The sequence below is a fragment of the Oncorhynchus nerka genome, linkage group LG14 (genome assembly GCF_034236695.1).
Source record: "Oncorhynchus nerka isolate Pitt River linkage group LG14, Oner_Uvic_2.0, whole genome shotgun sequence".
NCBI classification, from domain to species: domain Eukaryota; kingdom Metazoa; phylum Chordata; class Actinopteri; order Salmoniformes; family Salmonidae; genus Oncorhynchus; species Oncorhynchus nerka.
This window is the reverse complement of record NC_088409.1, coordinates 44,292,514-44,304,756: the sequence shown is the minus strand read 5'-3', so window position 1 is coordinate 44,304,756 and position 12,243 is coordinate 44,292,514. Positions and strand designations below refer to the sequence as shown.

At 43.8% G+C, this 12,243-nt stretch overlaps 1 protein-coding gene across 5 annotated transcripts; it reads right to left on the bottom strand.

The window, feature by feature from the left end:
• Positions 1-669: 669 nt before the first annotated feature.
• LOC115141196 (dehydrodolichyl diphosphate synthase complex subunit DHDDS-like) lies at positions 670-12,241 on the bottom strand. 5 transcript variants are annotated; one of them, XM_029679924.2, is made up of 9 exons: positions 12,160-12,241; positions 6,716-6,796; positions 6,473-6,589; positions 4,612-4,754; positions 2,801-2,917; positions 2,441-2,542; positions 2,160-2,274; positions 1,765-1,872; positions 670-1,535 (listed from the first exon to the last, which is right to left on the bottom strand). In XM_029679924.2, exons 2-9 carry the CDS (start codon positions 6,776-6,778, stop codon positions 1,293-1,295), a joined length of 1,008 nt encoding a protein of 335 aa, XP_029535784.1. In that variant the 5' UTR covers positions 6,779-6,796; positions 12,160-12,241; the 3' UTR covers positions 670-1,292. The 5 variants fall into 5 exon arrangements, with proteins under 5 accessions (XP_029535784.1, XP_029535785.1, XP_029535783.1 ...); XM_029679925.2 differs by having other exon boundaries at positions 12,148-12,214; XM_029679923.2 differs by lacking the exon at positions 12,160-12,241 and adding an exon at positions 7,346-7,981.
• Positions 12,242-12,243: the final 2 nt, after the last annotated feature.

The following is a 12,243-nucleotide window of genomic DNA, read 5'->3' as shown; positions in this document are numbered from 1 at the left end:
GCCATGCAATCTCCATAGACAAACATTGTCAGTAGAATGGCCTTACTGAAGAGCTGTGACTTGCAACGTTGTACAAGTCAGTTTGTCAACTTTCTACCCTGCTTGAGCTGCCCTGGTCAACATTAAGTGTTGTTATTGTGAAGTAGAAATGTCTAGGAGCAACAACGGCTCACAAATCACACTTCACCATCTGGCAGTCGGACGAACTAATCTGGGTTTGGCAGAACTGTAAAGGTTGGAGAAATAATGGTCGGGGGGCTGTTTTTCATGGTTCAGGCTAGGCCCCTTAGTTCCAGTGAAGGGAAATCTTAAGGCTACAGCATATGGCATTCTAGACGAGTCTGCGCTTCCAACTTTGTGGCAACAGTTTGGGGAAGGCCTTTTCCTGTTTCAGCATAACAATGCCCCCATGCACAAAGCAAGGTCCATACATAAATGGTTTGTCGAGATCAGTGTGGAAGAACATGACTGGACTGCACAAAGACCTGACCTCAACCCCATCGAACGCCAACTTCAAGACGGGCCTAATCGCCCAACATCAGTACCCGACCTCACTAATGCTCTTGTGGCTGAATGGAAGCAAGTCCACGCAGCAATGTTCCAACATCTAGTGGAATGCCTTCCCAGAAGAATGGAAGCTGTTATATCAGCAAACGGGGACCACCTCCATGTTTTTATTTGACATTTTATTTAACTAGGCAGGTCAGTAAAGAACAAATTCTTATTTACAATGACGGCCTAGGAACAGTGGCTTAAGTGCCTTGTTCAGGAGCAGAACAACAGATTTTTACCTTGTCAGCTCAGGGATTCGATCTAGCAACCGTTTCAGTTACGGGCCCAACACTAACCACTAGGTTACCTGCCGCATATTAATGCCCATGAGTTTGAACTGAGATGTTCGACGAGCAGTTGTCCACATACTTTTGGTCATGTAGTGTAGCTGGTGCTGTGGTAAATGGTTGCCTCCGATGTGTATCTTCTCTGGGAGCGAGTACTCAGATTTCATTGTGAATATCAATCCAACAAGAATATCGATGGCATGCATTTGACGGACAGATTTTACAGAACTTATATAATTATTAGCTCTTTACCAGACTTCTCTTTTTATTAGCCTTTGATCAGACTTCTCTTTTAGAATATACACAAATATCCCACATACAGCCCCATAGGGGTAAAATCACTCATACAAAATAAGAAGTTTAAAACCACTCAGCCCTTTAGGGAAGAGGAAGAGAGATGGGATTGCTCCCCCAATTCAAGATGGGGAGCATTATGTTCCTCTCATCCCCTCTTTATGCCAGAGCAGCTTGGCTGGTTAAGTCAGTAAGGAAGGAGTCTCTTTTGTGCTGGAGTGCACCAAGGAAGTCCTGAACCCGTTCCTCTCGGCTGGCAGTGTAGTTGAGCAGTGCTTCCTGTCTCCTCTGGGCATCCAGGGGCTTTCCATTGCCGTGGTGCTGTAGGAGGTCTGCTAAACAGGCCCGGTCTGCCTCATGCTGCTGTAGGGCCTGTTCCTCTCTGTGTTGATCTCTGGCTTTCTGCAGCATACATAGGGATCAGTCATTCAAGCAGATCACAGTGTTCCATACAACACAGTAGTTTACTACAGGTATTCAGATGATCCTTCTAATGAATTATCGCTCAATTCTGTAAATGCAACTTGAAAGAATGTGGCAAAAGTGCACACATGTTTAGAGATTGGATAAATATTGTACGGTGGAATGTACTGTATGTGGGGGATGAATGAAGTAAAGAGAGATATCATACCTGAAGAGGTCTGTGATTGAGCTGATACTGCAGAATGGCATCACACAGGTTCCAGAAGGAGTACTCTGGCCACAGGACTGACTGGAACACTAAGCAGGAGTGGGACGTCTGCAGAAATAGCCGACAAAAAATATTCAATTTCTGTCTGCAGCGTTCTATAAACATTTCACCCCACTGAATAATCCCCATGGGTAACACCAGACAGCCTACATTTACAAAGAATAAGTCACGAGGTAGTGGGGGAGGCAGCTAAACCAGAGGGTCCATTGTCTGTCAGTGAAGTCACTGAACAGGAAGTAGGTCTTGTCCTTACCAAAGAGGATGCTAGGCAAGAGGCTAATCTCATTAGCATTCAACATCACGCTGGAAACAGTAAGGAGTGTCTTTCTCCTTACCTGCCACAGCAGGAAGTCACTGAGTCGCACCTCTCCAGACGTGCGAATGAGCAGGTCAGGATTGGGAGAGTTACTGCTGTACAGACACCTACTCAGCAGGGCCTCCGACACATCACTGGACACAACAACCGAGACAAGAGAAATAGAAACAAGCAGAAAAAAAACAATTCAGAAAACAAATCTAGATCTGTGATTATGCAAATGTAAAATTATATTTGAGAGGGCCATGAATGCACTCTTATGTAATATTCCTCTTCTGAATCTCTGTTGAAGTAGTTTACCTGGATTTGATAAGTCCCTGCTCCACGCCCCAAGCCATCTCTCTGACGGCATTAGCGATTTCATGTCTTGAGGTGTAGGCAAAGCACACGTTCAGAAAGCATCTGTTGGCAAAAGAGGGCGGGCCGTTAATGAATGAGTTATTACAGCTGTAAGTAGCCACTCCTGAAGACATCTTCGATGACTGAACAGAGAAGCCCATGTGTTGTTTTACGCATAGAGAAACAACTGCAGTCCAGCATCTGCAGTAAACCCTTGACGCATTTGTCAAAACGGCAATGGTTTTCCAGATGGCTGCACACAAGCTCACAGCCACCTCAGAGACGTGAGGAGCAGAAGGATGATGAGGTGGCGATGCCTACTTGTTATGAGTCCTGGTGGCCACCACAGCCCTGGCTATGTGCTGCTGCAGGTCCAGAGGCAGTAGTGTCAGGTCTCCCAACACCCGGATGCACACCCCATGCTTCTCCAGATTATCCCTGGATTGGAAGAGAGCAGACATGGCCAAGTCAGGGTTTCCTTCAATTGCTGGCTTTTAGCCCCCCCCCCCCCCAAAAAAAAGGAACAGATGATAAATAAAACTGTTGCCGGCCAAAATGACCCCATTGTAAAATAATTTATGGAAATACCAGTCGGTCTTATAAGTTAATTTGCATAATTTTGTGGAATTCAATTGGTGTGTGTATTTTCGTTATCTTATTAATTCAACAACTAACACACGCACACAGCATAAAGAGACTATTTTGAGAGGGATGTCTCCTGCGACTACTCAGTTGGTTGCTGCATTTATAAGCTGGAGGCAGTATGCATTTTGAAAACATACTTAAATTGTTTGAACTCTGCATGTTTTACTTCATATTATGAGGCATGTCCCATAGGACGGCGCACCTACTACGGGTTTGGCCGGGGTAGGCCGTCATTGTAAATAAGAATTTGTACTTAACTGACTTGCCTAGTTCAATAAAGGTAAAATAAATAAATACAAATAAAAGATTGCTGCAATGTAGCCTATAGCCACAATCAGACCATGGAAACGTGGAGGCAATTCTTTTACAAATATTTTATAGACAGCGCGTGATTTTCAAGTTTGGGGAAGCTTACAATTTATCCAACCATTTCTACCAATTCTGATTTTCTTATGCGCATTTTCATTTAACAGTTTCATTTCAATAATAACGCTTTCGTTTCTCAAAATCATACAAATCTAAAATTAAAATGATAAAAATCGAAGTTAAAATTCTACTAATGCGAGAGCACCTGCCTCTGCCATATGGACACATTGATGATCCATTGGCAGCTAAATCACTGGGTCTGGCCCGACGCTTTCGCTAGTGAACTTGCAACATCTTATCAACTAGCCTATTCCAGGCCCTTAAGAGTTTCCCGCGCTAGTGAGACAGCTGCTTTTGCCTAAGGGAAAAGTGTACAGGTGTTTTATGAAGTTAGAACTGGATATATGGGCTCATCCGATCATTATATTTTGCTCTTTCACACCGACGCTTGGTGATTATCGAGGGAAAGATTGTTTAAAATAGCCTACTGTGAGGAACTATAGTTTTAGTAGTCTTTATTATCATTCGCAATGGATGTTAAAAAAACGATTTCGTTGACTTTGATATATTTCTGTATTTATACCCCCCTTTCTTGTCTCAACATTTTAAATTATACCCAAGACACTTTATCTTCACACATATTTTAGATGATTTTCACTGACAACCACAACTCAATATTCAGCAAGGCCTATTTCCACGCTCACTGCCCACATTGAATGAGTCCCAAATAGGCATAGGCATACTAGCTTGTGATTTGAAACAATCCACAGCAATTTTTTAAAGAAGATAATGATCCTTGATTCTTCTGCGGCTAAGTCATGCTTTCTGGTGAAGTATTTTGAATGATTTGTATTCATTTCTGTATAGACAGGAGCAGTTTATATAATTTGGGCACATTTACTTCCCTAGTCATAGCTCCAGTACATTTCTCAAATGGCCGGTGAATTTAAATCTTCCAGGTCACGTTGTCTGGCGCCAAGTGACACCCTGGGCCAATTACTGAGACACAATCTCGACAAGGAGGATAAGGTAGCTATGCTGCTTTCTCTCCCACTCACTGGGTCTCCAACACCTATGCATCTTTAATGGCAGTACTCTGGCTCCTCGGTTCTGACACTCACTGTTCTTCTAGCAGTCTGATGAACTTCTGCTTGGCCAGCTCCATGAGGCCGTCCACCTCGTCTTTAGACCGCTTGAAGTTCTCGATGCTGAAGGCGTACACCGTGACCTCATGGATGCTCAGGTTCAGGCACCAGCGTAGTGTCTAGAGGAAGGAGCCACCAAGGTTGATCACCAGTAAAGCCAACATGAGTAGAATGTACAGTGGGGAGAACAAGTATTTGATAACCTGAAAAATCAGCAGTGTTTCCTACTTACAAAGCATGTAGAGGTCTGTAATTTTTTTAAATCAAAGCTACACTTCAACTGTGAGAGACGGAATCTAAAACAAAAATCCAGAAAATCACATTGTATGATTTTTAAGTAATTAATTTGCATTTTATTGCATGACATAAGTATTTGATACATCAGAAAAGCAGAACTTAATATTTGGTACAGAAACCTTTGTTTGCAATTACAGCAATTACGTTTTCTGTAGTTCTTGACCAGGTTTGCATACACTGCAGCAGGGATTTTGGCCCACTCCTCCATACAGACCATCTCCAGATCCTTCAGGTTTCAGGGCTTTCACTGGGCAATACGGACTTTCAGCTCCCTCCAAAGATTTTCTATTGGGTTCAGGTCTGGAGACTGGCTAGGCCACTCCACTCCTTAGTTGCCCTGGCTGTGTGTTTCGGGTCGTTTTCATGCTGGAAGACCCAGCCATGACCCATCTTCAATGCTCTTACTGAGGGAAGGAGGTTGTTGGCCAAGATCTTGCGATACATGGCCCCATCCATCCTCCCCTCAATACGGTGCAGACGTCCTGTCCCCTTTGCAGAAAAGCATCCCCAAAGAATGATGTTTCCACCTCCATGCTTCACGGTTGGGATGGTGTTCTTGGGGTTGTACTCATCCTTCTTCTTCCTCCAAACACGGCGAGTGGAGTTTAGACCAAAAAGCTCTATTTCTGTCTCATCAGACCACATGACCGTCTCCCATTCCTCCTCTGGATCATCCAGATGGTCATTGGCAAACTTCAGACGGGCCTGGACATGCGCTGGCTTGAGCAGGGGGACCTTGCATGCGCTGCAGGATTTTAATCCATGACGGCGTAGTGTTTTACTAATGGTTTTCTTTGAGACTGTGGTCCCAGCTCTCTACAGGTCATTGACCAGGTCCTGCTGTGTAGTTCTGGGCTGATCCCTCACCCTCCTCATGATCATTGATACCCCACGAGGTGAGATCTTGCATGGAGCCCCAGACCGAGGGTGATTGACCGTCATCTTGGTCTACAATTTAACCCGGATGTCCTTACACAGCTCTCTGGTCTTGGCCATTGTGGAGAGGTTGGAGTCTGTTTGAGTGTGTGGACAGGTGTCTTTTATACAGGAAACAAGTTCAAACAGGTGCAGTTAACAGGTAATGAGTGGAGAACAGGAGGGCTTCTTAAAGAAAAACGAACAGGTCTGTGAGAGCCGGAATTCTTACTGGTTGGTAGGTGATCAAATATTTATGTCATGCAATAAAATGCAAATTAATTACTTAAAAATCATACAATGTGATTTTCTTTTGAGATTCCGTCTCTCACAGTTGAAGTGTACCTATGATAAAAATTACAGACCTCTACATGCTTTGTAAGTAGGAAAACCTGCAAAATCGGCAGTGTATCAAATACTTGTTCTCCCCACTGTATTTCTAATGTATTTGGTGACGGCCCTATACAAATACATGTTATGATGGTAATGGTGAAGAATATGCTTGAAGTGTGGTTGCCTACTTGTGAAAGCTCATGCAAAAGAGACAGCATGAATGAGAACAACTATGATAGAACGAACAATAACTACATCATGACATGACACCGATGTCCCCTGGGAACCTCACCTCTGCCAGTTTGTCAAAACCCTGTGTGTGTCCCTCCTGGCGCTCCACCTGACGCTTGCGGGCGTAGCGCCGGTTGCCATCCATGATAAAGGCCACATGTTTGGGCATCGGGCCAGCCTGGGAGAGACCAGGGGGTGGAATTCCATACAGATCGAACCATATTACATATCATGAAAATGTGGTTGTGATTTCATTAATTCAAATATCCTCAGAAGGGATGCATTTGCGAATAGTTAGTCATACCTTCAGTATGTTGGCTGAGAGCTTCTCAATGAGGTTCAATTCACCTTCCCTTATCCACGACATATTTAAACTCTGACACCCCTGTGGAGATATGCATTACATACATTAGAGATACACATAAACAGATACCTATAAACAAGCAATTTATGAACAAGGTTAGCCGTTAGGCTTGTATGACAAATCCAGCAGTCCCTGGTTTGTATAGCCATGGGCTGCATGAGACACAGTAGTGAGAGGTATGTAGCATAGTTACATATAGAGCATAGGCCTAGTTAAGTGGGGTGCAACAACAAACGTAACAGCAGTGCATTCATCGACAGTTAGTAGGATAAGGTCTTCAGAGGCCACTACTTTCTAGTCTTGAGCTGTGCTACAGGGGACTTTTACCACATAGCAGACGTACAGGGAGGTGTAAAATTATTGGCACCCTTGATAAAGAAGAGCAGAAATGACTGTATAAAATAAATAATTCAAATACTGAGCTATATTGTATGCTCCAAAAAATTGGGAAATTATATTATTTTATACTAACACAATTGCTCGGAGAAAGCTATTTTGTTTAACAAGAAAAGTTTTTTTTCTCAATAAAAAGGTAGGGGTCAATATGATTGACACCCCAGTTGTGAATACCTTTCAATACCTCAACTTGCGGGGATAATGGCACGGAGCCTTTTTTGGAGAAGACATTGGGAGGGATCTTAGACCATTCCTCCATACATAATCCTTCCAGATCCTTGATATCCTTTGTCTGCGCTTATGGACTGCCCTCTTCAATAGACCCCCGCAGTGGAGGTGTCATAATACCTAGAGGTCAAACAGGGAAATGGTTCTGAGCAAAACAATTGGAACCATTTCCCCGTTTGACCTCTTGGTTTTTGGGTATTATGACTCATACTGTGGTACTCTATTCAAACCACAGGTTTTCAAATTGGGTTTATGTCCAGAGACTGAGATGGCCATTGCAAAATCTAGATTTTCTGGTCAATTAACCATTTCTTTGTGGATTTTGAAGTCTGGTTGGGGTTATTGTCTTGTTGGAAGATTCACTTGCAGCCAGGGTGTAACCTCCTGGAAGAGGCAACCAGGTTTTGCTGTTGACCTTAACAAGGAAGCAGTGGAAGCAAAAGAGCCCCATAACATCAAAGACCCACCGCCACATTTACATTTACATTTAAGTAATTTAGCAGACGCTCTTATCCAGAGCGACTTACAAATTGGTGCGTTCACCTTAAGACATCCAGTGGAACAGCCACTTTACAATAGTGCATCTAAATCTTTCAAGGGGGGTGAGAAGGATTACTTTATCCTATCCTAGGTATTCCTGAAAGAGGTGGGGTTTCAGGTGTCTCCGGAAGGTGGTGATTGACTCCGCTGTCCTGGCGTCGTGAGGGAGTTTGTTCCACCATTGGGGGGCCAGAGCAGCGAACAGTTTTGACTGGGCTGCGCGGGAACTGTACTTCCTCAGTGGTAGGGAGGCGAGCAGGCCAGAGGTGGATGAACGCAGTGCCCTTGTTTGGGTGTAGGGCCTGATCAGAGCCTGGAGGTACTGAGGTGCCGTTCCCCTCACAGCTCCGTAGGCAAGCACCATGGTCTTGTAGCGGATGCGAGCTTCAACTGGAAGCCAGTGGAGAGAGCGGAGGAGCGGGGTGACGTGAGAGAACTTGGGAAGGTTGAACACCAGACGGGCTGCGGCGTTCTGGATGAGTTGTAGGGGTTTAATGGCACAGGCAGGGAGCCCAGCCAACAGCGAGTTGCAGTAATCCAGACGGGAGATGACAAGTGCCTGGATTAGGACCTGCGCTGCTTCCTGTGTGAGGCAGGGTCGTACTCTGCGGATGTTGTAGAGCATGAACCTACAAGAACGGGCCACCGCCTTGATTTTAGTTGAGAACGACAGGGTGTTGTCCAGGATCACGCCAAGGTTCTTAGCGCTCTGGGAGGAGGACACAATGGAGTTGTCAACCGTGATGGCGAGATCATGGAACGGGCAGTCCTTCCCCGGGAGGAAGAGCAGCTCCGTCTTGCCGAGGTTCAGCTTGAGGTGGTGATCCGTCATCCACACTGATATGTCTGCCAGACATGCAGAGATGCGATTCGCCACCTGGTCATCAGAAGGGGGAAAGGAGAAGATTAATTGTGTGTCGTCTGCATAGCAATGATAGAACCACATTTTACCATAGGGGTTATTTTCTACTTATGCATTCTCATTTAGACACCAATCCCACCACTAGTGTGTGTGTGGCTAAAGAGCTCTATTTTCATATCGTCCAACAAATGTAAATGCCTCGAGTTTGCTAAACAGCACTGGCACTTGGATTGGAACAGGTGCTTTGGTCCAATGACATGAACATAGAGCTATTTGGTCACGCACACACCAGTGGTGGGTTTGGCGTAATGTTGTCATGATACCAGAATTTTGACTTTGTTCGATACCAGGTTTTAGTATCACGATACTCGATACTATCGCGATACTTGCTACCAAAACGATACCACGGCAAAACAAGAAGGCATATTAGCCAAAGTCACAGAATGGCACTTGATCCAGACAGATCTTCTGAGTTCAATATCATTACATTTTAAAATGTTTCTTTTCAATTTTTCAAAGACAGCCATGCCAGCATTAACACGGGGCTCTCCAACCCTGTTCCTGGAGAGCTACCGTCCTGTAGGTTTTTGCTCCAACCTTAATCTAGCGCAAATGATTCTAATAATTAGCTGGTTGATAAGCTGAATCAGGTTAGTTGCAACTGATGTTGGACGGAAAACCTATAGGATGGTAGCTCTCCAGGAACAGGGTTGGAGAGACCTGCATTAATGAATCAATGATAGTATACAATCAATTTGACTTTGTTTTTACCAATCTAACTACATAACATAATGGTAATAATTTATTTGAATTGTAAATCACAATTGATAAACTGGGTAAATCAAGATGTAGTCTAGGCCTATTCACAATACAGGTGAATGCATATTCAAGAGGAGTGTGTGCATGCATTGAGTTATTGAGGGTTAAGGTTAGGAGTTTTATTTTATTTGACCTTTATTTAACCAGGTAGGCTAGTTGAGAACAAGTTCTCATTTACAACTGCGACCTGGCCAAGATAAAGCATAGCAGTGTGAACAGACAACAGAGTTACACATGGAGTAAACAATAAACAAGTCAATTACACAGTAGAAAAAAAAGAGTCTATATACATTGTGTGCAAAAGGCATGAGGAGGTAGGCGAATAATTACAATTTAGTCACAGGCAGCAGAGAACTGGAAGGAAAGGCGGCCAAATGAGGTGTTGGCTTTAGGGATGATCAGTGAGATACACCTGCTGGAGCCGTGCTACGGGTGGGTGTTGCCATCGTGACCAGTGAACTGAGATAAGGCGGAGCTTTACCTAGCATAGACTTGTAGATGACCTGGAGCCAGTGGGTCTGGCGACGAATATGTAGCGAGGGCCAGCCGACTAGAGCATACAGGCCGCAGTGGTGGGTGGTATAAGGGGCTTTGGTAACAAAAAGGATGGCACTGTGATAAACTGCATCCAGTTTGCTGAGTAGAGTATAGGAAGCTATTTTCTAGATGACATCGCCGAAGTAGAGGATCTGTAGGATAGTCAGTTTTACTAGGGTAAGTTTGGCGGCGTGAGTGAAGGAGGCTTTGTTGCGGAATAGAAAGCAGACTCTAGATTTGATTTTAGATTGGAGATGTTTGATACGAGTCTGGAAGGAGAGTTTACAGTCTAGCCAGACACCTAGGTACTTATAGATGTCCACATATTCTAGGTCGGAACCATCCAGGGTGATGATGCTAGTCGGGCGTGCAGGTGCAGGCAGCGAATGGTTGAAAAGCATGCATTTGGTTTTACTAGCGTTTAAGAGCAGTTGGAGGCCACGGAAGGAGTGTTGTATGGCATTGAAGCTCGTTTGGAGGTTAGATAGCACAGTGTCCAAGGAAGGGCCAGAAGTATACAGAATGGTGTCGTCTGCGTAGAGGTGGATCAGGGAATCGCCCGTTAAAGGGTTAGGGGAAGGGTTTGCTAAAAGGGTTAAGGTTAGGCTTAGCTAACATGCAAAGTAGCTAAAAAGTAATAAGTAGCTGATAATTAGCTAAAATTGTCCATGATGAGATTCGAACACCCATCCACCTCAACCAACCACCCTGCTCTCGTTTTTTCCTACCTTATGTAACCATACCAAACATAACATCATACTAATTTGAGTGTCCTGGATTCATGTCTAGTCTATGAGACCAGCCTGAGCTACTGGTATCTTATTGCATTGTAAAGTGTTCTAGCCTGTAATGAACATTGTTTTGTGAACAGTAATTAACAGTTGCAACATTTCTAAATGCTGTGTTGCATTTTTTAAGTGTGTTAACTTCTGTGAAGCATAAGTGTGGCGCTAACGTGATGCAGCCAAGGCTCCCAGTGAGTGCAGTGGTTCCTCAGGACAGTCTAGAGCTAGCAATGAGTAAGTGAAGCAGACATGAAGCGCTCGCGCTATAATGGGACATCAGCTGCCCTGATAGACAGACTTGTTCCTCTCAATCAGTAGATGACATGAGACAATTTATATAAGTACCGAACGTTTAAAACAATTATAGTACCTTTTTTCATGTTCTAGTTTTTTTAAAGTACTGAAGTTTCGGTTTACCGTGAAACACTAGTTTGGCGTCAATGAGAATGCATCAGCAGAAAATAACCCCATACCTACTGTAAAATATGTTGGTAGACATCCACACCATCGGCTCCTGGGGGGCAGTTTTTGTTGGGGGTTAACTACCTTGCCCAGGGGCAGAACAACCGATTTTTATCTGGTCAGCTCCGGGATTCAATCCAGCAAACTTTCGGTTACTGGCCAAAAGCGCCTATCGGCCAGGCTACCAGAACAAGGGAGTCAATCATGTTGACCCTTGCCTTTTTGAGAAAAACATGTGCTACTTGTTAAACAAAATGTATTTCTCTGAGCAATTGTATTAGTATATAATAATATAATTTACAAAAAATGTTGAGCATACAATATAGCTCAATATTTGAATGATATATTTTAGAGCCATTTCTGCTTATCTTTATGGGTGTTAATGATTTCGTACCCCACTATCTGATTAGTTCTGATACACGCGCCATTAGTCTCCATGCATGCATGCATGCATAAACGGGATATATTTAACAATTAATATTCTGATAACTAGCTATATGACTATGCATCTCTGATTCATGTAGATCAAGTCTGGGATAGCTACATAGTTATCATAGCTACGGCAGCTAGCTAGCTAACACAACTCAATCAAACCGGACAGGGAGCGATAACCAATGATGAACACTGTTTGAAATGTACAAAGCAATTGCAATTGCACTAAAATGGTCGATTTCATTCATATTGTTGAAAGAGATCATGAATTATCAACATTATGAGCCGTATTTTTTACACATTTCACAAACCTTCCAACTCACAGTTTAAGATGACGTCCCCTTCCTTATTCGACGGAGTGACGTTTCAAAATACCGACCATTTCCGCCTGAAACTGTTTGTACAGA